The 26,305-nt window shown below is 36.4% G+C and overlaps 2 protein-coding genes across 4 annotated transcripts; both read left to right on the top strand.

Moving 5' to 3' along the window:
• The first annotated feature begins 2,326 nt into the window (after positions 1 to 2,326).
• Positions 2,327 to 5,577, top strand: LOC113358315 (F-box protein At5g18160-like). Of its 3 annotated transcripts, none has more exons than XM_026601843.1 (2): positions 2,327 to 3,864; positions 5,148 to 5,577. In XM_026601843.1, the coding sequence occupies exon 1, from the start codon at positions 2,561 to 2,563 to the stop codon at positions 3,347 to 3,349; it is 789 nt and encodes a 262-aa protein (XP_026457628.1). In that variant the 5' UTR covers positions 2,327 to 2,560; the 3' UTR covers positions 3,350 to 3,864; positions 5,148 to 5,577. The 3 variants fall into 3 exon arrangements, with proteins under 3 accessions (XP_026457628.1, XP_026457630.1, XP_026457629.1); XM_026601845.1 differs by having other exon boundaries at positions 5,245 to 5,550; XM_026601844.1 differs by having other exon boundaries at positions 2,327 to 3,851; positions 5,148 to 5,550.
• Positions 5,578 to 25,414: 19,837 nt separating this feature from the next.
• Positions 25,415 to 26,098, top strand: LOC113360455. Its single transcript, XM_026603964.1, has one exon. The coding sequence runs from the start codon at positions 25,415 to 25,417 to the stop codon at positions 26,096 to 26,098; it is 684 nt and encodes a 227-aa protein (XP_026459749.1).
• The last annotated feature ends 207 nt before the right edge of the window (positions 26,099 to 26,305 follow it).

A 26,305-nucleotide genomic window follows, 5' to 3' on the forward strand; every position in this document is an offset into this window, starting at 1 on the left:
TCACCAGAGAACATGTTAGGCTTCCACAAATTAAGTTTGATTGTGATATTGATGATGTTTATTGGACTGGCGGATTTGGTTATGTTTCTTCAACCAATGAGTACAAAGTTGTAGTAATAGTGTCTACCACGGTTCATGTTGTTTTTGGACTATCCAGTTTTAATTTACTTCTTTGGGAGATTGAACAAGCATGGAATATATTTTTTAAACACTTTTTTCTTGATTCAGTTATCTTTGTTTTTTCTAAAAGTATTTTTTTCCAGTACTTGAGCCATGTCTTGGGATAAAATATCGTTTCAAATTTTGTTAAGTTTTCAAGTCAAATGATTTTTTTTTCTTCTTTATTTTGAATGTTCGTTGTTTTGATTTTTTTAAGCTATTGTTGACTCTTGCTTTCGGTACTCGACCAAAGGCCTAAGGATGATTGGGATCGTTATGGAAACAAAAAGATGGACCTTGCTGGTCCTTTACTTGGAGGCCTATTCCGGAATCTGTTCAGGAAGTTAACAAGGGATGTCAGGGACTATGTTCACAGGTAGGTTGATAATTGTAAGTTGTTGTTTCCGAGTGAATGAGGAGTTTAATGGGTTCAGGTGGTGTTAACTGTTGTCATCAGTTGGAGGACATGATATGGGTAGGATTTAGAGTTGTACTTGGCAGAGAGAATGCTCGAGATTGGAGCCGAGAGTTCTGCGAGGAGAATGAAATATATGAACAAATGGCGTAATTGAAGTATGCAACTGGAATGGGTGCATATGTATATACCGTGTGTTTTTATGAATGGTTTGAATGACGCTATGAATAATGGGTTAGTGATTTGTTTGGTGAACTGATTTAGATGAATGTTAGGTTCCACATGTGAAGAAATGGTGAGTTCAAATGAGTTGATCTTGAAGGGTTTTGATGAATTTCAAATAAAGATGAGGATACAATTTTGAGCTGAGATAAGAATCCACAGAAAGTGTTATTGGTGTTGCAGTGTGGTTATACATGGGGTTATGCAGGTCTGAGTCTGGCAATGGTGTTGACGGTTGTGCTGTTACAAGGTATATAAGACAATAGTCTTGAGTTTGTTATAAAGCTGAGGTGGATGGAAGATTGGAATTGAGATGTATTGTTAATGAAGCGGGAGTGAGTAGCATTGCAAATAGACAGTGGAGGGATGGCAATGGAAAAGGATTTCGGTTACTGTTGCAGAGATGAGTCTATGGTGGTTATGTAGCTGATTGTAGCGTTGAAACGAATGGGTATTGCAGCTGAGGAGTTGGTGGTTACTGTCATTACTATATGCATTGTTTTGAACTGAAATTACAGGGAAAGAAATCTGTGAAGATTAAGATCACTGGTGATTGAACCTACAAAATGAGCTTAGATATTTGCATTTCTGGAAAAGTTATGCACTGACAGCTCCACGGAACTGACATGTCTAAATCATTCAGATTACTCAGTTGACCCCTGACTCAGCTGTTCTGACTCGGTGACTAACTCACCATAGAAATTGATTGAATTGACTCAGTTGACCGGTGATGGGCTCCAGAAACCCGTGTGCTTACAGTACTTCTATGCCCCAAACATAATATCTGCATAAATGATGGTGGATGGTTTTCGGGTATGTACTGAGCGTAGCACGAGTACAAGTTAGGTTAACTAATTGTGTTTATGCTGCATCTGATGTATTTGCATTCTTGATATCTACATGCAGTGATAATTGGAAACCAAAATTTAATTGAGGACTTACTAAATCAATGTTCCAGAACTTATCAATTTTCATTTTCTCGAGAAGAGAAAAAACTTAGTTGCAGGGTATGACAAAAAAATGACAAATTATTTTGTTAGATTATTTTCATCCATCTAACGATGTTGCCTCGCCATACGAAATCAAAAATGCATCGCTAACAAATCAAAAATGTATCATGATGGGACGAGGCGAAACCGCGCGACACCAAATAAAAAATAAAAATCCTAAACGACAGGGCAAGGCGAAGCCGAGCCATATCAAATTCGAAATGCATCGCGACGGAGGAGCCAAAGCCCCAAAAAGAATGATGGTGAATGGTGTTCGGGTCCGCCCGGTGCATAGCACGGGCACAAAATCTAGTTCCCACTAAAGTTGCACAGGTACCAACCCCGCCTGAAACCGAATCAAATTAACCTACTTGCCAGTTGCCACCCAACCGTTAATCCAGCAGTTATCAACAGTTTGGATATCTAAAACCCGACCGCTAACATCAACCCGGAACGGACCGTACCCAAACCATTAAGCCCATCTGTAGCATGTATGAACCTAAGCCCTAATTTTTTTTCTTAACCCCCACTACCAGTCGAGACACACAGACTCCTCTTCTCTTCTCTTCTCCACTCACAACCACCGCCATCCACCGCCTCCGTCACAACGAGCAACCTCAATACCACCTTCTTGTTCATCTTCTCCTCTATCACAAACTCTCTGTCATTTATCTACTTCACTCTTTCTATGCTCACACAAAAAACCCCATTTTCTATCACTGAACTTTCTTCAACCCTAATAAATTTCTGTTTCTCTGTATACAATTAGATTAAAATGTTTTCATCATTCATGGAGTATTTCAGAATTCTACCTGTGGAAATCACATTAGACATTCTAGCTCGACTTCCAACCGAAGCGGTTCTTGAATGCAAATTAGTGTCCAAAACCTGGAACAATCTTGTTTCTCATCCATCATTCAGTCGGATCCATTTTCATCATAATCCTCCTTCTACTGCTGAGTCGGGTAAGTTAAGCGTTCTTGCTTTAACTGGGGATGCAAAATTTCACTATTTTGATTATACTGAGAATCATGGGTCAACACCCATTGTCAGAATTAGAAGAATGAATTTACCCTCTCCGTGGGAATCTGTCCGCTTTGTTAGTTCGTGTAATGGCTTGCTCTGTCTTTCTGAATCCCCACGTTCACAAGTAACAATTGTTATCTGTAACCCCATCACCAGAGAACATGTTAGGCTTCCACAAATTAAGTTTGATTGTGATATTGATGATGTTTATGGGACTAGCGGATTTGGTTATGTTTCTTCAACCAATGAGTACAAAGTTGTAGTAATAGTGTCTACCACAGTTGTAGAAGTCCACATATACACTCTAGGAAGTGTCAATGGATGGAGAAAACTAGAAAACTTATACGAGTATCTCCTAGACTGCATATTCCACTGGGATCAAGGTGTATTTGCCGATGGAGCTCTCTATTGGAAAGACATTGAACCAGAAATGATAACGGCCTTCGAATTGGCTGAGAAGGAGTTTGATGAACTTCTTCCACCACCTCCTTTGCCACCAGAACCAGAAAGTGAGTGGAGTGATCATAAAATATGGTAATCATGACAAGATAGAAGGGGAGGAAAATCTATCTTGGGTTTGGAGTAGGATTCGCTTTGGCACATTATTGGCCATTGCAAAGAATGGTGCTGTTTTAACTCAAAAGGATTGGGATTTCAGCATTTACGACACAAAAACTTCAACCTCGAAAAGCCTTGTAAATTTGAAGGAATATATTCGTGAAGTAATCCCTCACAGAAACACCTTAGTTTCGTTGAAAGAATTAGGGGAAGAAGATACGGAGATAATGGAGTCAATTGAATTCACGGGACAGATAGCTGTCATCAGCCAGCTGTAAGAGGATGAGACCCTGGATTCCTAATTATAAGCTGGTAAGATTTGTTGACTTGCATCTAGTTGGGTAAGAGACATATGGGCTGATTTAGGGGATGTTAGTGGTGCACTTGCTATTGCAAGTGGAAGGTTTCACAATTCAAGGAAAGGTAATTGCTACGTATTTGAGTCAGGTTGCTGCTTCTGTAGCTGCCTTCAGTGTCAAGAGGTACGATTTGCAGGTTAGTCGTAGTTGATTCTTTCAGATCTCGATTTTGCATCAGTTTACAGTTCTGCAATTATTTATGCTTTTGTTGTAGTAATGTCATATGTTTAGCCAGTAACCCAAAGATGATATATGTGATATTTATCTATAACAAGTACTGATTTGTTTGATGAGACTGTTTGGTTAATTGTTGCTTTATGCATATTGAGGGGAAAACATTTTAGGATCTACTGGTACATGTATAATGTACGATGCTTTAGCAACTTACGAGAGCAAACGATTATGTATTATGCTCCGTAAATAAGTAGTGCGAGTACTTATTTGGTGATACAACATTACTGCCACATTTCTGATGAGTTTTTTCTCATGGTAATGTTGAGACGTATGTTAGAGAAATTAGAGATGTCTTCGTTGGAAAAATTATATGTGTCTAATAAGCATGTGTTAACAATATGTGAAGCCTAGGATGAAACTTACGGAGAGGGCCATCCACATCGTAAGGATCTCCCTCTCTATTTGACGAAACATGGGTGACTGATCTCCCTATCGGTAAGGCTGTCTACTAATATACACTGGATTAGTATCGCTAATCTGTAGATCTTTATTTTAGGTGTTGAGGTATGGAGTCTTACCATTGTAACCACTTCTTTCACTGTCTAAAGTCCATCTGACAATGTACATTTTAGGGGGATATGCAAATGGTGCATTAATGAGAGAACGGAGGATAAATGTCAGTATGTCAGTGTCCATTGAGTGTGCATTCTTTTTCCTTTTGCCAAACTTACCAAGTGGAGATTCCATGTAATCAGCAGATACGTTAGGAGGGTTTTCTTTGATAAAGAAGCCACCAAAGTTGGTGTTTATGAGCATAAATATTAAAAGATCTGTTTAGTTTTTTTTAATGGCAATCAAATCTAGCGAGTGGAACTGTCTGAGTAGAATAAACATAATATGAGCAGAGCCAGAGGACGAACTCAGTAGAAATAAACGAAAAACTCAGGCAGTGAAATTTAGGGTTAAAGAACATCTTCCATCCTTTTCAGTATACTCTATTAGAATTTTCAGTATACTCTATTAGAAATTTTCTCCTTAAAGAAAGTCAAAACTATTACCTTAATCAGATTACACTAGGTCTTTTTTGTAATTTATATATCTGACTATCTTTGAAGTCGTCAATGCAATGCCTAACACTAAGAGCGATTATAAAGCAATTTTGAATATATAGGATAAGTTTTTTTGCAATAACAGTATGCATTATGTGTGTTTGTTAGATTTATTTATCTATTTTTAACTTTGCAGACAAATGGTGAATAACAACTCAAATTTCTTGTAAATTTCATGAAGAACCATCCAAAAAGCATGTCTCGAGATGTAAGAATAGTGGCTGATTTTGCAGGTGTTGAACGTTTATTCACCGGATTCTGCCAGTAAGAATAGCGTGCCTCTTTATCAGTGTTATTTGTTGCCAAGTTTACCATCACATTATGTGTATCAGGATCCATTTACAAAATTTTAAACTCTTTTGTATTTTTCGAGTTTTCATTTGAAAGTTGGCACAACTGTACATGGGATATCATGATATCTTCACCGTGTTCAGTCTTAATATTACAGTAAAAATGTTTGAAGCATTTTATTGTCATTTAGAGCAATCATAGTTTAGTATAAAATGACGTTGCGTATTCACTTCGGCCAACATTTATCACTTCGGCCAAAATGTTTGAAACTTGTACATGAATCTTCTTTGTAGTATGATCTTGCTTGTTTTTCATCTTGCAACTTATGCTAATCCAGCAGCGGCTTCCCAAGTATCAAACTAGCGTACATTTGTAACTGTTCACCAAGTGTCTTTGGTAAGATCTTTATTTCATCAGTTTATATCCCACAACATACCTGGACTTTGCGGACCAAGCAAAGGATTTGGCTATTTGAGTAGCCCTTAACTTGATTTTATTGGAATACCGGCTGCTGGGAGGCTGGAACTGTAGGCAAGATGTATATCAAGTAAATCAGTTATGAGAAGGTCAGTTTCGCAAAGCTACACGGACCAATTTTTATGTCCGACCGCATCTGAATATTATGGAAATGTCACTCCTGAACATGTCAGAACCATAAGGATCGAGAAATTTCCTATTTAGTCCAAAAACCCGACCCGGGATTAGTGTGTAGTCCAGCGGGATAGAGAAATTATCCGGTAGTCCAAAAAGGTTTAAAAATACCTAAAATTACTTGCATACCCTCACTACTCACGTGTGGACCGTATATCTCTTTCTTCTTCTTTATTTTTCAGACGAAAACTTCATCTACTTTTTCAGAAGAAAATTATTCTTGTTTCTTCTTCTCAATCAACAACACCAACATCTAATTCAACCATAAACTCATGCTTAATCATCTCTCGAAACTCATCATAGTCAGCAATAGAAACCAAATTCATCGGAAATTATCCGGTAGCCCAAAAAGGTTTAAAAATACCTAAAATTACTAGCCTAATTCAAAACATTTCGGTTTCATCTCCTATTTCAGTTTCAAATCAAAATTGATCAGTTTCATCTCCTATTTTAGTTCCTGACCTAATTCAATTGAATAAGAAATGAGTACAAGTAGGAAAATTAAGAGGACGATTACAGAAGAAATTACTGAAGTGTCTCCTACACCAGCTACACCAGCGAAAAGAAGAAGGAAATCCGACGAAGATTCACCAACAGAATCCTCACCTGCTGCTAAATCTCCTTCACCAGCGAAAAGAAGAAGGGAATTTGTCGAAGATTCACCAACAGAATCCTCACCTGCTGCTAAATCTCCTTCACCAGCGAAAAGAAGAAGGAAATCTTCTGATGATTCACCAACAGAATCCTCACCTGCTAAATCTCCCACAACAAGAAGTATGACTAAGGTTCCTCAGAAAGAAGGTAAATCAATTCAAAAGCCTAATTTGTACTTTATATTGACATGCAATATTTCCAAAACCTGAAATATGTACTGTTACATATTGAAATGTAGTGTTGTTTAACTAATACATACTAAAATCTAGTATGTCAATTGATATGTGTACTACATATGAATATGTTGTCTTCAATTTGTACTTCATAGTGACAAGTTATATGTAGTACACATTACATATTGAAATGTAGTGCTGTTATTTAATATGTAATGATATCATCTCAAAAAATGATATGTACAGTACATTTTGAAATGTAGTGCTGCTTAACTAATACATATTAAAGCGTGTCAATTTATATATGTACTACATATCAATATCTTGTCTGCAATTTGTACTTATTGATATGTAATGATAGCATCTCAAATTGATATGTGTGCTACATATTATTATCTGCCTGTAATATGTAATGTGTACGAAACCAAAGGAAAGAAAGCAGATGCTTCTCCTGAAGCAAAAATCAAAAGAAAAACAGCAGCGGCAACTACTAAAGCAAAAGGAAAAACAGCGACAAAGGCTGCTACTCCTTCACCACCAGCAAAGGGGAACAAAGCACTTGTCCTGAGAGCTGCTACTCCTTCTCCAAAAGGAAAGGGAAAAGAAAAAAGGAGGAAAGCAAAAGCGCTCCTGAAAGAAGGTTTGTAATGTTAAAAGTGAAGATAATTCTTAATAACGAGAGGGCGCTACCCCCTCGACCCCCGTAAATTGTGGTTCATATGTAGTTATCAGTATGCAGTTATAAAATTACCAGTATGTTTTGGTATTTGATATGTAGTTGTTTCATGTTCATGGTAGATACATTAACTACATATTTGATATGGTGTAGGGGAAGAGAAGGGGAAGAAAGCACTTGCCTTGAGAACTGCTACTCCTTCACCAAAAGAAAAAGGGGGGAAAGCAAATATAGAAGGTATGTAGTACAACGACATATAAGAACAAAGCGTATGAATAATATGTATCCTTAATAACATATGTTTATGAGTATGTAATGATGCATTGTTGTGCTTGTTTATGGTATTAAGTGTTTTTATATTTTTACTGTATCAAAGCAGATACATATGCCATACGTACTATTACAAATCGATATGTAGTTAAAATAATACGTAGTGGTATCTACTATTATATATCAATATGTAGAGGTAAATACTTATACTCTCATAACATATTACATATCAATATGTAGAGGTAAATACTTATACTCTCATAACATATTACATATAAATATGTAGAGGTAGATACTTATATTCTCGTATGTACTGTTAATAATATGTAGTTTCAAGACTTGGTAGATATTACAACTACATATTGATGATGTAACTACATATTTGATATACCATATTGATATGTACTGTAATAATTTTTGGTTCTTGTTATTGTGTAGGTGTTAATAAGCGTAAGAAAGGAGATGGAAAACCACGAAGTTTATACCGTGGAGGTTTCAGGGGCTTGTGGGGGCTTGCGAAGACTATTAGGACCACTAAGAAGGCTATTGCGAAGTCCACTGAAAACCTTGAGTTGAGTGAGTTGCAGCTGAAGATGATTTCTAAAGCATCATTCGGTAACCTGTTCCTAATGTTCTGGTACACAAGATTTGAGTTGGAACATTGGTTGAAGATTGAAGATGCAATGACGAAAATGTTATGCTGTTACGTTAGGGGTCAAGATCCAAACAAGCTTAGATTTGTCTTTAAAAGGCATGGCCAACCGAATGAGCTAGTATCCACACCAGAAGAAATGGCACTTATTTATGGGATGCCGAGAATTCCAAATAGGGAATATCTTGATTATAGGCTAACACAAGTCAATAAAAAAAGTGGATGGCGTGAAACAGAATTTTTCAAAAGGACTTTTCCTGCTGATATGAAAGCTGGTGATAAAGTGACTAGGCCAATGATTGTGAAGGCAATCTTGAAAATCCTTAAACGAACACCAATTAATCTGACAAAGAAGAAGTCTGATGAAGAGTCTCTGCAAAGCGTGGGTGATCAATCAAATGAAGATTCTGAAGAAGACGAGGAAGATGCCGAAGATCTTGTTAGGCTTATCTGCCTGTATATGTGAACTTCATTATTTTTCGCTACAAGTGATGCAAACGCTTTGACTGAAAAATATATTGGTTTCGTTCTTGATCTTGAGAAGGCTAAGAATATTTCATGGCCTGACCTCATCCATTCTCATTTAGAGAAAGAGCTGAATGAAAACGTGGAATCCGTAGAACGCACAAATGGTTGTGCTATTTATTTGTTGGTAAGAATCTATTTATTTGTTTATTCTACTTCAAAATGTTTTTGTTTTATGTGTTTTCTACATTTTGATAGTATATCTAATACTGCGTATCAATATTTTGCAGCCATGGTTTGCGGAGCATACCCATTTGGTGGCGCCCGAGGATATAGTGACAGAACCTGCAGGAATGTATGTGCCAAGAGTGGCTAGGTGGAAATCATACAAAGATATGTGTTGAGTTCCTAAAGGATATTGATCTTTCTGAGTATCAGGTAAACTTGTCGTACATATTTTGTCATAATAAAAATATATATTGATAAGTACATGTAGTTCGACATATTGATATGTAGTTATTAGCATATCAATATGTAGTAGTTATTAGCATATCAATATGCTACTACATATTAGCATATCAATATGTAGTAGTTATTAGCATATCAATTTGTGGTGATACATATTGATATGTAGTTATTAGCATATCAATATGTAGTTCTCCCTGTGTATCTAATAGAGAAAGAACTACGACATGTTTTTTTTTTTGGTAATATCTAATATGTAGTTGCTTTTTTACATTTATTTGATTTGTACCAGTTCTATGTTGATTTCAAAGACGAGATCACACACGAAGAAAGACAAATCCTTAATCGTATTTCAAGAAGGATTCAACAGGAAGCAAATGATGATGCTTTTTGTTTAGATGACAATTACGAATCGGAAGAAGAGGAAGAAGAGAAGGAAGAAGAGAAAGAAGAAGAGGACTCAGTATTGGGGGGAGAAGATTGGAAGATTAAATACGATGATTTGAGGAATACAATATCTGCCAAATGGAGCGAATTCAACACAATGCAGCAAGAGGGCGAACCGGTTGACGCTTCAAAGATTGAGTTCATGTTGCATGATATTTACCGGAAAGCTTTCCCTTTGCAGAGAGAAGCCAGCCAGGAAGATTATGTTATCTTGGGATGTACACCTACTCCAAGAAACCCCAATGAAGAGTTGAATGTGGACCAAATAGTTGAGAACGAAATGCAAGGTTCTCCGGAAGATCAAACCGATGCTAATGTCAACATTCCTGAAGTTGGTTTTTCAACACTGAAAGATCAAACTCATGCTAATGCCACCTATGAGGTTGATTTGTCAACAACTTCAGTATTGAAGTTCCATGATTTTGAAGTTCCGCGTTCTGAGGTTAAAAATTGGGCTAAATCTAATTTGGAGCAAAAAGTCAAAGAGATACAAGAGAAAAAGGGCAAAGAAAACACACAGGTAAGTAGCATAGCAGTACGTAGTCTAAGTAGCATATCAATATCTATCTATTACATATCAATATGTAGTGGTATCTACCATTACGTATTGATATGTAACAGTACATTCTTGTATACCACTATCTATCTGTTACATATCAATATCTATCTGTTACTTATCAATATGTAGTGGTATCTACCATTACATATTGATATGTAACCGTACATTCTTGTAGTGGAACATATTTATATGTAACAGTACATTCTTGTGGCGGTAGACATAGCAAAAACTCAAGCTAAGTAGGTTTTTGTTGACAGTTTCAATTGATTTTTGCAGGTTGATCAACTTGAAGTTAGGCAGGAAGCAGCAAAGGAGTTGCTTACAACTATGCTAGAAACCAAGTCTTCAGTTGTAGTTAATTCGCAGAAATTTCCAGAGTATAACGCCGGATTGGCGGCGGAAGAGTTTCATTTGCTAGATGTACCTTTGTTTACTATGATGTCGAGTTTGGAACACATTGAAAAGCTGTTTATGCCAGATTTTATAGAAATGGCAAACTCTGGCATTGGTGTTTATGTCGAAGAGTTTGCAGACCTCCTTCCAGATAACAACGATGGTCTTTTTGGTATTAACTTACGAGAACAATTTGATAATCTGTTTGGAAGAGATTTGCGGCCTTTACAAATTCCACAAGAAACAACTGAGCAACAAGAACCCATTGAACCGAAAGATGCAGGTGAAGTTACAGGTAAGCAACAAGAATACATACCTACAACCAGTTCAAAAAGTCATTTGGAGGTTGCATCACAAGATCCTTTGGATGTTTCATCACAAGATGTTCTGGATGTCCCCTCGCAAGATGTTTTGGAGGTTCACCATTACATATCAGTATGTAACATCCATATGTAAGTAGGTTTATGTTGACAGTTTCAATTGCTATTACATGTGTAAGTGGTATCTACCATTACATATTGTGATGCAAAATATGAAAATGTACTGATTAAAGACACAAACCTGTCGTGGTTAGGAACAGGTCTAATAGTTATTGAATATAGCTTACGAAAAGTGATAACTTTTAAATAATCTTCAACGTAATCAAGAATCCTTCCTCCGGATCTAGTAATAGCTGCAGTATCCTGCGAGCATGGAAAAACATAAACGCGCCATCGTTGGCAAGTACAAGTTTTTCTCTCTAGATCTACCATATGAGATCTGCACAGTACATATTCATGTGTTATTTTTCAGTACACCTAATATACACAGTACATATTAATATGTTCTCACAGAAACATGGTACTTAAAAAAAAAGAAAGAGAAAGTAAATAACATTCAGATGATAGATATTAGGGGTAAACGCTAACCTTGGAGAATGCACTTCATAACGATTAGCATCTGACTGGCTAACTTTCCAGGGACGGCTAATTTGGATGTGTAGTTCAAGCAAGGCTTGATACGTAGGGGTTAACAGTTCTGGTTCCATCAAGAGACTCTCTTCACGACGTTCTGACATCATTTCCATCATACGTATTCTACACGACAAGGGAATAGCAAGTCTATTATACAAAAAATATACGTAGATTAACAGAACATATATGCTAATACTGTTAAAAAAAGAAAACTAATATAAGCTTGTACTATGACTAAGGAAACTGATACAAACCTGATCGAGTCAACGAACGCACACGCAGGTAATTTCTTCTCTTTGTTAATCCAGCTATTGAACGATACGCTAGATGAAGTGTAACCATAACTATATCCCTTGAAGAAGCACTGGACCACTTTTCTTTTGGAATGTTGCGGCAGTAGTCAGCAACCCAAGGCCTTCCCAAATTAACCATTTCTTGAAGACCTTCCTCGTATGTTGCAGGAGAAATAGCATCTGTCGCCTTTCGGAAAGCATCAGTCACTTCCTTATACTTTTCGTCAGACTTTGTGATAGGTAAGTTTTTGTCCAAATGGAAGTAACAATATCTTTGGTGAGAATCAGGGAACTCTTTGGGAATATATTTAACAAACCCTTCACCTCGGTCAGTCATAAAAGTGATTGGGCGATCATCATTCAAAGCCTCCTTCAGTTTCTTGAAAAACCATTCCCAGCTGATATTGTCTTCACCGGGTACTAAAGCAAACGCAAGCGGATAAAATCCTGCAAAAAGGAATTACTAGTTATGTTAAGCAACTAATATTGACACTAAATATTGACATGCAATATGGTTTACCTCTTTGTTTATATGTGAAAACTTGACACTACATAATGACATGTTAAGCAACTGATTGACACTACATTTTCACATGCAGTATGGTTTATCTCATACTCAGTAAGGTAAATATGTAGTATGTAGTATGGTCAATACTCATTGTCAGATAGTGAAGTAAGGTCAATATGAGTGATCTAACTACCAGACACTACATATCAAAAAAAAAAGAACCAGTTACCTTGATTGCCATTAAGACATGTTGCTGCCATGAGACCTCCTTTAAAAGTTCCAGTGAGAAATGTACAGTCACAGAAAATCATGGGACGACATAGTTTATATCCCTCTATACAAGCTCCAAAGCAAACAAAAAGTCTATTGAATCTTTTTGTAGCATCATTGAAATCGAAATCAATAAATGACCCAGGGTTTGTTTCCCTAACAGCATTCACCCACCAAGCAAGATCAGTGTACGACTTCACATCATTACCAAAAATTTGTTTATGCGACAACTCAATTGCATGATATGCGTGGTGATACTGGATTTCGATGCCACTACCAACTTTAAGATAATCTATGATCTCTGATGGTGTTATGCGAGGGTTGTGCCTGACCATCTCATGAATTAGATTGTTCATGAGTTTTTTTGTAACTCTTGGATTCTTCAACATATAACCACCGCCACAGGTGTGCCTTCCCACATATTCCTTTATCTTAAAGACATCAATAGAACTACCAATGGCAGTTGCGTGAAGCTTCCATGAACAACCTTTCACACTACATACGACGGTGAATCTCTCAAGGTCATTCTTCTTCTTAATTACCTCATATCCAGTTCTCATGCAGTATTTTTGGCATGCTATACGTACGACATCAACACCACCATAGAATAATTGATCTGTATCATCAAAAATCTTATCCCAACCATCTGAAAAAAACACTCTTGGGGCTTCTTTACCTTCTTTCAAATAACTATTCTTTGCACTGACAACTAAGTCTGTGTTACTGTCAACTTCCATACGCCTAGACACGCCATTTGAAATTACATCCACGTGCAAATCAAAGAAAGCTGATTGCTTTGAAGAATGTAATGCAGAGATGCCCTAGAGTGTTACATCGGCAAGAATAGGAACTATCGCTTGATTCTGGAAATAGTTAACCAGAATAGTCGATGGAGTCAACCAGCTCCACATATTACAGATGCAAAATTTCAAATCCTCTAAAGTTGAAAACGATATAACCTCATATGCAAAAGGATATTGCTTATGGTATACATGAGAATAGATGGAGAAGTCTGGTTTGGGAGCAACCATGTAAAAAATGACATGTACTGAGATGAAACAAAAAGAGTCTTTGTATTGACATGCTATAAGCAGTACGTATTGACATGTACTGACTCATATTGATATGTATTGGAATCTACTGCAGGATGAAAAGAGAGCATGTTATGTGCAGGACGTATTGACATGTACTGACTCATATTGATATGTATTGGCATCTACTGTAGGATGAAAAAGAGCATGTTATATGCAGTACATATTGACATGTACTGACTCATATTGATATGTATTGGCATCTATTGTAGGATGAAAAGAGAGCATGCTATATGCAGTACATATTGGCATGTACTGACTCATATTCATATGTATTGGCATCTACTACAGAATGAAAAGAGAGCACGCTATATGCAGTACGTATTGGTAATACATACTACACGATCCGTCTAATGAAAACTAAACAAAACAGCAGCAGAAAAACGTAGAAAATACAAAAAATCAGATTACAAAAAACAGAATAGAAATCATAAAAAGAAATCATACCTTGTTCGAATCTGAGATAAACCTAATTCGAAGCTCAAATACCTAATTGAAACACACAAAAATCACGAAAATTACTTAAAAAACGAATAGAAATTACTTCGAAACTGAATTGACATTGTAAATCATCATAAAACAGAAATCATAAAATGAAATCATAAAAAGATAACAATGTACATCATATACAATTATCCTGATAGAAATCGGATCAGAATAAACCTAATTATTCATCAAGATTTCTAGAACAGCAGCAGAAGAGGATGATTGAAAGGATAAATACCTTGGTTCGAAGCTCAGATGACCTAATTCGAAACTCAGAAGAACCTAATTCGAAACTCAGATGAAGATGATTGAAAAACAGTACCATAAATTGATTCTATCCAAAACGCAGAGTGAGAGAAACCGATCTGAGAAGAAAAAAAGAGGAAAGAAACTGACTTGGTTTTATGTTCGTCACTTTGAGTTGCAGAAGGGTATGTTGGGAATATTTGAAAACTGGTCTTGTACAAACCGCACGTGGATGGACTAGGGGATAAAGTTTCTGGTCCAAAAACATGTTTTTGGACCAGAGGATAAATCAATTCTGGTAGTGGACTAGCCAGTAATCGATTCCCTCATTCCTGGACTAGCCATTAATTCCTAATAAGTAGAAAGTGGAAAAAGCGTTGTGAAATGCCTAGGGACTCGAAATCAGTATAGGGATCCGTAACTGGTGACCTACCGTGTGCCAAGCCAATCAAATGAGAAATACCCACGTGGCGAAAATCTCTACATGACCTGAAGTTTGCGACGTGCTCCAAGACTTGCTGCATAGAATTTGCGTGTTGGTCAAATTTTTTTATTTTTTTTTGATCGATATGATGGTCCATATCTTGACGGGTAATTTATAACCGAAAATCTGTGCTAACATTAAAAGCTTACACGCAACTAAAGCCTATTAAATCCCTCGATAGGAGGAAACAAGCCACACCTTAGATTGGTATATAAGTATGGGGCAGGGTCGGGGGAAGATAGTTGGGGCCTAGTTAGCAATTCGGTACATACGTACGGAAAGGCAAACGTACGTGTATTATTCGGATTTATAAAAATTAAATTCGGTCAAAAAACCGGTCAACGATTCGTGATTCATGAATAATTCGGAACGACATACGTACGTGTATAATTCGTTTTACTAATGTAAGTTTGGCATGGAAAATTCGTCACATTAAATAATAAGAAATATGTTTTCAGTGGTGGAATGAGAGAATTGGTGGTAGAAATTGATTATATATATAATATATGTAATATTAACTCAAGCAAGCAGCTAGCTCGGTGGTTCAGGGTTTTTTTTGATAAGTCAAAAATTTGTATTAATAGATAACAAATTTACAAAGAATAGTATACAAGAAAAGAGGTCACAGCAACCCCAAAAACTTGTAAACTATTTGAATCTAAAATAAGCAACATTTGGATATTCAACTGAAATCAAAAAATCCGGTCTTCCATCATAATGTAAACTCATCTCCTCATTAAGAAGACAACCTCTCTTTTCCATAGAATCCGCAGAGAAATTAGCCTCCCTATATGTGTGAACGAACCGAATTGCATCATATTGTCTACAAACTGCCAACCACCTTAGTTTTGCAAACCAAGGTATATTGTTACTCTTAAATGCTTCCACTACTCCATAAGAATCAGTCTGAATACAAATTCGCCTAACTCCCCATCGAACTGCCCATTCCATGCCAACAATAATGCCATATAGCTCCGCCAAGTAGTTAGTAGTAACCCCAAGGCCAATAGACATAGCTCCTATGACCGAACTACTCGCGTCTCGCGCCACCACACCAGCACCAGCAACTCCTGGATTCCCTCTCGCCGCCCCATCACAGCAAATTTGAATCTCATTTATCTCCGGAGGTTTCCAAAAGCATTCTAACGGTTGGTGAAGCTTTACCCTTCTATGATTCACTAGGAAATAGTCCAGAATAATAACGTCCTCAGCACAGTTGTGCATGAAACCCTTAAGCCTGGAAGCAAAGTCTTGAATCGACTTCAGAACTCGTTTGAAGAATATACCCCAATTAGGCTGCTGACGCTGAAAGACATCCTTATTGCGTCGCCCAGATTTCTGATTGATGACAAGATTGGCAATAGGCCACATATCACGTATCATCCCACTTCTTCCCTTTGCTTCTTTACAAGACAGAACAAGGTTAGCATTAGGAACTAAATTAAAAATATCATTGATCCAATTCCAAGCACGGCCAGCAAACGAGCAATAGAAAAGGACATGTTCCAGACTTTCTTCTTCCACTCCACAGAGGCAACAACGGTTTGCAAGGTTGATTTTAAACCTCTTATGAATAACGTCATACATAGCACAAGCACCACGAATAAACTTCCAATTCTGCGCAGCAAGGTTGGGTGAACTTCCTTCCTCCATAAAAGAGTAGCGACAACAAACTTAGGATATTTCTGCCGAGTAATCTCCTTGGCAGAGCTGACAGTGAAGTTTCCATGAAGGTCCGGCTTCCAAATTCTCGTATCTGCACCATTCAGCGTCGTAGGCAAATGGGTACTTTCAAAACCCGCAACTATCATGGGAGATAAGTGCTCCACAGGAATGTCCCAATGCCCATCGATTATAATTGCACTTACCAAAACCGTTCTATCCAGGGTATAATCATTTAGAATGTCTGCAAAGTACCTGTCCGAGAACCATGCATCGTAATACAGTGAAGTATCTCCACCATCACCAATAAGCACCTTAGTATTAGACTCCACAGTCTTACACACATTTCTAATACCTGGAAGAATTGAAGACTTTATACCTTTCAATTTGATGCAACCATTTCTACTAAAAAATTTCGCACGAAGAAAGCCAGTCCATTTCTTTTTTGAAGTGCGAATTTTCCACCAAAGTTTCATAAGAAGAGCAATATTCATAGTTGCCAAACGAGTTAAGCCCATACCCCCCTCCTCAAAAGGGCAACAAACCTTATCATAAGCAACAACAACCGCCCGACTAACATTAGAGTCTCCCGTCCAAATAAAATTTCTAATTGCTCTTTCACACTGTAAAATGAATTTACTAGGCCATTTATAAATAGCCATGTTTTGAATAGAGTAACTAGCAATAACAGATTTAACAAGCACTAAACGGTCATCAAAAGATAATAAGAAACCTTTCTAACCAACAAGTTGAGCTTTTATCTTCTCAACAACTCCCGAAATGTGATGATATCTAACAGTTCCAGGCATAATTTGAACCCCCAAATAACGGTCAGGAAAAGTGGCAACACTCATACCCAAATAGTCAGCAAGATAATTTCTTCTACTTAAAGAGCCCCCACCATAATAAATATTTCTTTTTTGCCTACAAACAGTTTGGCCAGAAGCAACTTGATATCTACCCAACAAGTCTACGAGATTTTGAAGACTCTTAAGGTTACCTTTACAAAATCTCATAATGTCATCAGCAAAAAAAAGGTGAGTAGGAGAGATACCACCTCTTGTAACCATATGGGACATCTTGTTTTCAAGAAAAAACTTCGAAATATTTCTGCTAAGCACATCCTCAATAAGGACGAAAATCAAAGGAGAAAGGGGGTCTCCTTGACGTAAACCTCTATTAATTTTGAAATAACCCTCCGGACTGCCATTCAAAAGAATAGAGATTCTAGCAGAATTCAATATGTTAAGAATCCAATCACACCACTTATCAGAGAAACCGTAACGACGAAAAACTTCCAAGACAAAAGACCAACTCACTGTGTCAAAAGCTTGGGAGATATCAAGTTTTAGGCCAATATTACCATCCTTCCTCTTGATGTGCAGTTCATTAACCATTTCAGAAGCCAGACTAACGTTCTCATGGATATTACGACCCTTCATAAAAGCTACATGTTCCTCGGAAACAAGATTATCCAAAACACAACCAAGTCTAGTAGCAAGAATCTTAGTAAAAATTTTGAAGAAAAAATTACTAAGACCAATAGGGCGAAAATTGCGAAGAGTATTTGCACCTCTTACCTTAGGAAGCAAAATGATAAGGCTAGAATTCACCCCATTTGGAATATGACCAGTACTCCAACAAAAAATAATCGCCTTAATCAAGTCTTCCTGAATAATATCCCAGCAATGACGGTAGAAACAACCAGAAAAACCATCCGGACCAGGAGCACTGTCAGCTCCTAAATCGAAAACGGCTTGTTTGATTTCTTCAGAAGTAGGAATTCTGTCCATGGCAAGAATTTCTTCCTCCGAGATACTAACATGATCATAATTGAATAAACTATCATCAATAGTAGATTCAATGCCATTAAACTTATCTGCATAGAATTACACCACATGATCACGCAAAAGATCATAATCCGAAATAGTTTGGTCAGTACTATCAACTAATTCCGAAATAGTATTTGAACTCCTACGAATTCTTATACTATTATGGAAGAAAGAAGAGTTGCTTGAACCCTCCGTAATCCGCTGGTTTCTTGATTTTTGCCTAAGCATGGTGTTGTATTGAAGTCATGTCTCACTTAGCTTAGACATAGCATCTTTCATAACATTTAGCTTGGTAACATCACTTGGATCTTCATCCGAACATAGAGCTGCAGTTTCAAATCTAAGTTGATCTTGTTTTAATATAGAATGAACATTACCAAAAATAGTAAGATTCCACTCTTTTATTACCCCCTTCAGCCTCTTGAGTTTATAAGTAAATATATGAAGTCCAGAGAACCATGAACCGGCATATTCCAACTTTCACTAACCACACGAAGAAAATTAGTGTGTAAGAACCACATTTTTTGAATACGAAACGACGCTCTTTTAGGTCTTGGAACAGCATAAGGAAAACCCAAAAGAGTAGAATGGTCAGAAACTTCTCTAGGAAGAGCTTTACACCGCCAATTCTCAAACTTCTCTAACCAAGCAGCATTGATAACAACACGATCCAGTTTGCTAATGATTCTATTATTACCTGATTGACTATTAGTCCAAGTAAATTTAGAACCCAAGAAATCAGCTTCAAAGAGATTATTGTCATCCATCCAATCAGAAAATTCATTTATTGCTAAAGTCCTAGGCTCAAGACCACCCCTTTTTTCATCAAGCCTAAGAATGCAATTAAAATCCCCCATGACAAGCCACGGAAGAGAAGTATCTTGAATATTAAGCTGCTGCCACAGTCTCCTTCTTGTAACCTGGACGTAACTAGCATGTACAAAAGAAACAAGAACATCATCAACTGCTACAATAATGGCTTGCTTACTCTTGTTTATAACAACAGGGTCCAAGACATTTAAATAACAAATCCATATATTATCAATGCTAGAAGAGGTAGCATTATTAATAACGTGAGAATAAAAACCCTCCATCTGTAGTCTATTACCAAAACCAATCGAACAATGAACTTTTGGCTTTGCAAGACAGAAAATATCAGGTTTGAACTCTCTAATTAACTCCTTAAGTTTATTCTGAGCTGCATCCCTAGCAACCCCGTTTATGTTCCAGTAAAGAACCCGCATAATTAAACCTTGGGGTTTTGGTTCTTATTTAACTTTACTTGCTGAGAAATATTAGAGGAGGATTTGAGTCTTGGATATGAACCCTGTAGAGCACGAACTCCCAATGCTGATTCTTCCGAGTCTGACATGGTATCTTGATCTTTCATAGCATCTAATTTTTCCTGAAGTGCTATCAATCGCTGCTGCTTAGCACGTTTAGTCACTTCATCCATCTTGCCAATCTCTAAAAGAGTATTGTTAGAGCATTATACAACAAAATTTGCACCCAGAATATTAAACTTATTATGCGAAGTATACTCTGAGATTTGTTCAAGAGCGTTACCGACCAGTTCGCAAAAATTCGCGAATTGTTCGCGAATTTACTAACTAGGGTTGGGGGTGAGAATCATTCTATGTCATGACCTAAAATCTTGTGTCGTGGGTCATGTGACATAAAACCTACACCTAAAACAGGAGTCTATTCTTTCTTTTTTTTGCTAAGAAAAACACCATGGAATTAACAAAGAAAAGAGTTACAAACATTATTCAAGTTTTCCTTCCTAACAAGAGAACTGACAAAGTAGGAAAGGAGACCAAAGACCCTTAAGACTTAGTTTTCTAGCCCGACATGTAAGTAGGTCTGCTAGAAGGTTTTTCACACGATTAATATACATAACTTTAGACGACTTTGAGCAAGAAAATAAATTCCGACACTGATCAAGAAGGTCACGACTTCTCCAATCAATGCTTGAACTGCCTCCATTTACAAAATTAACCAATTGGAGACAATCACTTATAAAGACCACTTTGACAAGATTCATCTCTTATGTCCAAGAGAAGGAAAAAACAAGAGCAGCAACTTCAGCACCCACTGCATCTTGCATCAAGCCAAAGTCCGAGCGCGATTCTCTTATATTTCCTGTTGTATCACACTAAATAAGACCCAAACCCATTTTAAAATGTTATAAGAGCCATCAACAAAGATAATATGATCAACTTCATCTATAGGGACCTTCAAATTCCTGGAAAAATTGACAGAGCAGAATTTAGGAGAAATATAAGAGTTAATCATTTTTCTTGGTTTCCATTATGACCTTGTTCAGATCAATCAGAGATTTTCTAAAGAGCACATTACATCTTAACTTCCAGATAGACCACATAACAACATCACCAATGCTAGGCCAAGTTACTTTAAAAGGAGAAATACCAAGATCAGAATTATGCCAATATAGAAAAATATCATCCAACCAATCAAAATCTGTAAGAACCAAATGTTGAAGAGAGAGTCCAAACCAAATATGAGAAGCAACAAAACAATTCACAAAAAGGTGCATGACCATTTCTTCACTACTATGGCAATGGGGACAAGTAATATCCACATACGGGTTATAAAACTGGAGCAAGGAGTTAACAGGAATCATGAAAGCAAAAAATTTCCACAAAAAGAACTTAATTTTCGGCAGACAGTCAACACCCCAGACTTTTCTCCAAAAAGCTGAGTCTTCAGTGGAACTAAAATCATTCATATAGACTTTATAATCTGATTTAATTAATCGTAAAATTACCATTTCTCGTATGAGACCACATTAACATGTCACTCTGATTGAGATTTAACCTAATAGACCTAATTCTAATAACATCCTCTTGCGAGAATAAAGACGATAACAAATTAACATTCCAACCTCTACTTTGAGTATCAATAAGATCTTTAACAAATATATAATTACTATGATTAGGATGAGATGAAATAGGAGGAGAACTATCCCCTGGAATCCAAGAAGCACTCCAGATTCTTGTGGACTCCCCATTATTAATTTTTACTACTGAATTAGCTCTAATGAAATGTAAACCATTTACTATACCTTTCCAGATCCACGAAAAAGTGTCAGCAGCTTTATCAATTTCAAGTAAATTCTGATTAGGGAAATATCTGTCTTTTAAGAAAATTGTTAGCAGGATATTCGGATTATTCAAAATTCTCTAACCAAGCTTATAGATAAAAACTCTATTAGTAGCAAAAGTGCTCCTGATACCTAAACCACCATTCAATTTGGATTTACCAATATCACCCCAAGACCGAAAATAAGCAGCATTTTTAGGATTCCTTTTAGACCACCAGAAAGTTCTTTGAATGGAGTCAATCCTAGAAGTAACAGTTTTTGGCAATGGAAAGCAAGCCATGTGATACATTTTTAAACTGGAAAGAACATGTTTTGTAACCACAGTTCTCCCAGCTACATTTAAATTTGATTTTTTTGAATAATTTAATCTAGAATAAAAATTCTCAAATGAGAAAGTCGAAAGATTTAGTTTTACCTCTTCCTATAAATAGAGGAGTGCCAAGATATTTTTCAGAACTACTAAGAGATTTCATTTTCAAAGGTCTAGATAACAGTTTTATATGCCTATGATGCATCTTACCACTGGTGATGAAGCCTGGCTTATCGAAATTGATAGCCTGACCAGATGCTTTAGCAAAGACATTAATCACCTTAAACAGATTCCTAGCATAAGTGATCGAAGCTTTTGAAAACAACATGCAATCATCCGCGAAAAATAAATGCGAGATAGAATGACTGTTCTTCTTAAATTTAAAGCCCTGAATCAGCTTGTCTTCTTCAACTCTTAAAAGCAACTGAGAAAGGACTTCCATGCAAAGAATAAAAATGTATGGTGACAGGCAATCACCCTGTCTAATGCCCCTAGAAGGAAAGAATGTCTCACCCGGTGAGCCATTAACCAAAACTGAATAAGAAACTGTAGTAATACATTGAAAGATTAATTGGCACCAAATTTCTGAGAAACCAAGCTTCTTAAAGACTGCTAGAATAAAAGGCCATTCTAGCCTATCAAACGCCTTAGAAAGATCCACCTTAATAGCTAAATGACCATTTTAAGAGTTTTTCTTTTTCTTCTTAAAAGCATGAAGAATTTCATGAGTGATAACTATATTATCATGAATCTGCCGATTTGCAACAAAGGCAGAGTGAAAAGGAGAAATTAAAGAGTCTAAAATAGGTTTCAAACGATTAGTTAAATTTTTGAAATAATTTTGTAAATCGAATTTGACAAGCTAATAGGCCTGAAATCATGAGGGGAAGTAGGATTTTTTATTTTGGGTATTAAAGTAATACATGTGAAATTAGATTGTTTAAGGAGAAACTTATTTCTGAAAAAACTCTGCACATGAGACACTACTTCAGCATGAACAATATCCCAATTTTCCTTAAAGAAACCATCCTGGAAACCATCCGGTCCTGGAGAACTCCAAGGATCCATATTACGAACTGTGTCCTTGATTTCACTAGACGAAGGTATGGCAATTAAAGTAGAATTAATTTCATCAGAAATAATTGGTTTGACATACCTTAAAGCCTCTTCAATATCATTGTTTCCAGGATTGGATGAAGTAAAAATCTTTTTAAAATGTTTCGAAAGCACATCTGCAACCTGCTCTCTATTTTCTAACTAGTTTCCATGATCATCTTTAATGGTGTGAATTGTAATGTACATGTTTCTGAGCTTAACAATATTATGAAAGAAATGGGTATTTCTATCATATTGAGTAAAATAATTTGTTCTAGATTTTTGTTTGTAAAAACAGTGTTCAATTTCATACCAGTAGTCCAATTGCTTAGAATAGTTCAAGATATATTCACCTATTTGAGGAGAATAAGGTAACCCTTGAAGTTTTTCAATTTCAGCATTCAATCTTCCTATGGTATTTTTAATGTGTCCAAAAGAATTAATGTTCCATTTAATTAACTCTTGCTTCACATTTTTCAGTTTATTGACCACAACAAAACCAGGAGAACCTTTCACACTAATGGACCAAGACTTGTTAAGGATTCCTTTGAACTCAAGATTAAGCTGCCAGCATTTGAAGAATTTATAAGGAATGTTGATGTTCCTTTCCCAGTGAAAGCACTTAACCATAATGGGACTATGATCAGAGTAGATTTTTCCTAAATTGGTGACTCTAGTGTGGGGAAGAGCAGACACCCATTTATCGTTCATAAATCCCCTATCCAACTTTTCAAAAATCAACTCTAAAGGGTTTTTAAACCTCCTATTGTAGGAATAAGAGGAAAAACTCGGTGCGAGAGCAAAGGTGACTCGGCGACGGAATCGGTGCTTGATTCAGAAAATTTCTCTTCATCGTTCTTTGATTTCTGGTCAACCAAGCATTAATTTCAGGTGATTTTGTTGAATCTTACATCATTCATCATGTTTTCTGGAATTAATTGGTTTTAATTCAGGTGTTTTACTTCGTAAAATGGGATCTAAAACGAACTCTGAGCCTGATAATATTTCTTCAGTAGAAGAAATGAAAATTCCTTCGATTGAATTACCTGATGAACTATTTGAGAAAAGATTATATCCATGGCGTTTTTCTTTAATTGGTAGATTAAATTTACAGAAGATCAAATTTGTTGATGCTGCAATAATTCTTAAAAATCAATGGAAATTAATTGGGGAATGTAAGTTAATTCCATTTGGTAGAGGTTTCTTTACCATCAAATTGGATAATGCTACAGACCGTAACTACATCAAATCTCAAGTATGGGAAGTTACAGATCAAATCTTCGACCTACCAGTCAAAGAACTTCTAAGGCTTTTGTTTGGGTGAGATTTCCAGGTTTAGGTCTTGAATTCTGGAGTGAATCAATTCTGTTCAAAATTTGTAAAGAAATAGGAACTCCAATTAAAATTGATGAGGCAACAGCTAAATGTGATGTTGGATATTATGCAAATGTCTTGGTTGAGGTAGATTTTGCTTCTTCAGTTCCAAACAAAGTATGGATTGGGACTAAATATGGGGTTTTTTCCAAGAGGTTTCCATTCCAGATTGTCCAAAATACTGCAGTAGTTGCAAAATGGTAGGTCACTTTATCACAGAATGTAGAGTAGAAAAAGCAAAAAGGAATGAAACTAATTCAGAAAACATAATTACTCCACAACAGCCTAAGAGTTCCTCAGAAATTCTTCAGCAGCCTAAATCAAGTTCAACAAACAATTTGAATGCTTTATCTTCAGCAAGTGTCACTAGGTCATTGCCCTTTGATATTTGTGATACATCAGCAGATGACAATGAAGACTCTGTCATCCATGCAATTCATGTTACTCCAACAGTTCCAGTTCATCAAATTATTCACACTGCTACTACTGGGAGATTCAGTCCTCTTGAATGTGTTCAAGAAAATATTCTTGAAGATATTGTGGTTAATGAAGATAAGACAACAGATGTTGTAGAAACTCCTCAAATCAAATTTGTAGATGGAAAAACAGGGACAGTCTCTAATGAAACTGTTAAGGTTACTTCATGGTCAAAAGTGGTTGAAAAGAAAGTGATTAATCCTACTTCTACTTCTTCCACTTCTCAACATTCTCCAGGTGCAGCTAAAGGTGGTAATCCAATTGTTACAAATAAGAAACATAATCTCAGACAAAATCATGGTAAGGGAGGTACCAAAAATCCTCCACCACCAAGATGAAGATCATATATTGGAATATTCGGGGCCTAAGAAGACCTATGGCTCAGAATAAACTAAGGTATTTGGTGAATCAATTTAACCCATCTCTAGTTTGGGTTGCAGAACCAAAAATTTCTTGTAGTGCTTCTTTTTGCAGTCAATTATATCTCCCTGGAATGAAAAGTATGGTGATACATAATTCAACCTCATCTACAAAAGGTAATTTATGGTTATTCTGGAATGTTTCTTTATCTACTCCTCAAGTTATTTCAATGTCTATCCAAATAGTAACTGTCAGTATTCGTGAAGTATTAGTTTCTAGTGTTCATGCTCATGTTAAAAAGAGTCAAAGAAAGTTTCTATGGTCAGAGATGGAAATAATTAGTCAGCTACAAAAACCATGGGTTGTTTTAGGTGATTTTAATGCTATAATTTCACTTGAAGAGAAATTTGGTGGTAAATCTCCTAACAGAATTTCAATGATGGATTTTATTCATTGCCTTAATGAATGTAACTTAATTCAAGCTCCTAGTACAGGTCAGCAATACACTTGGTCCAATTGTCAACAAGGAACAAAAATAATCCTATGTGTTCTAGATAGAGTTGTTTTCAATCCTTTATGGTTACAGAAGTATGGTGATTGGGGATATAAGGTTGGATTGAGGATAGTTTCAGATCATGCTCCTTTATTATGTGGTTGTGCAAGCATACCCAGACCAAAGAATGTTCCCTGGAAATTTCAGAAAATGTGGATTGATCATCCATCATTCTTAAGTGAAGTGAAGAAAGTATGGACTGAGAATATTATTGGTGATCCAACTTTTATTTTCATGCAGAAGCTAAAAAAGCTAAAAAAAGTTCTTAAGTGAGTGGAATTGGAGTGTATTTGGTAATATTAATACAAAAATTAAGGAGGCAGAAGAGAAAGTTCAAAAAGCAATGGAGTTATCTGATCAAAATCCCTTAAATGAAGATCTTTTAGCCAACTTAGTAGCAGCACAAAATGAACATGCAACTAGAGAAGTTCAAGCAAATATTCTTATGAGACTTAAATCAAGAGAAAAATGGATTAAAGA

Source organism: Papaver somniferum, chromosome 3 (assembly GCF_003573695.1).
Source record: "Papaver somniferum cultivar HN1 chromosome 3, ASM357369v1, whole genome shotgun sequence".
Taxonomy (NCBI): Eukaryota; Viridiplantae; Streptophyta; class Magnoliopsida; order Ranunculales; family Papaveraceae; genus Papaver; species Papaver somniferum.

Excerpts from the sequence above, each read along its gene's own strand:
- LOC113358315 (XM_026601843.1), top strand. The coding sequence starts at position 2,561 with ATGTTTTCATCATTCATGGAGTATTTCAGAATTCTACCTGTGGAAATC.
- LOC113360455 (XM_026603964.1), top strand. The coding sequence starts at position 25,415 with ATGGTGATACATAATTCAACCTCATCTACAAAAGGTAATTTATGGTTA.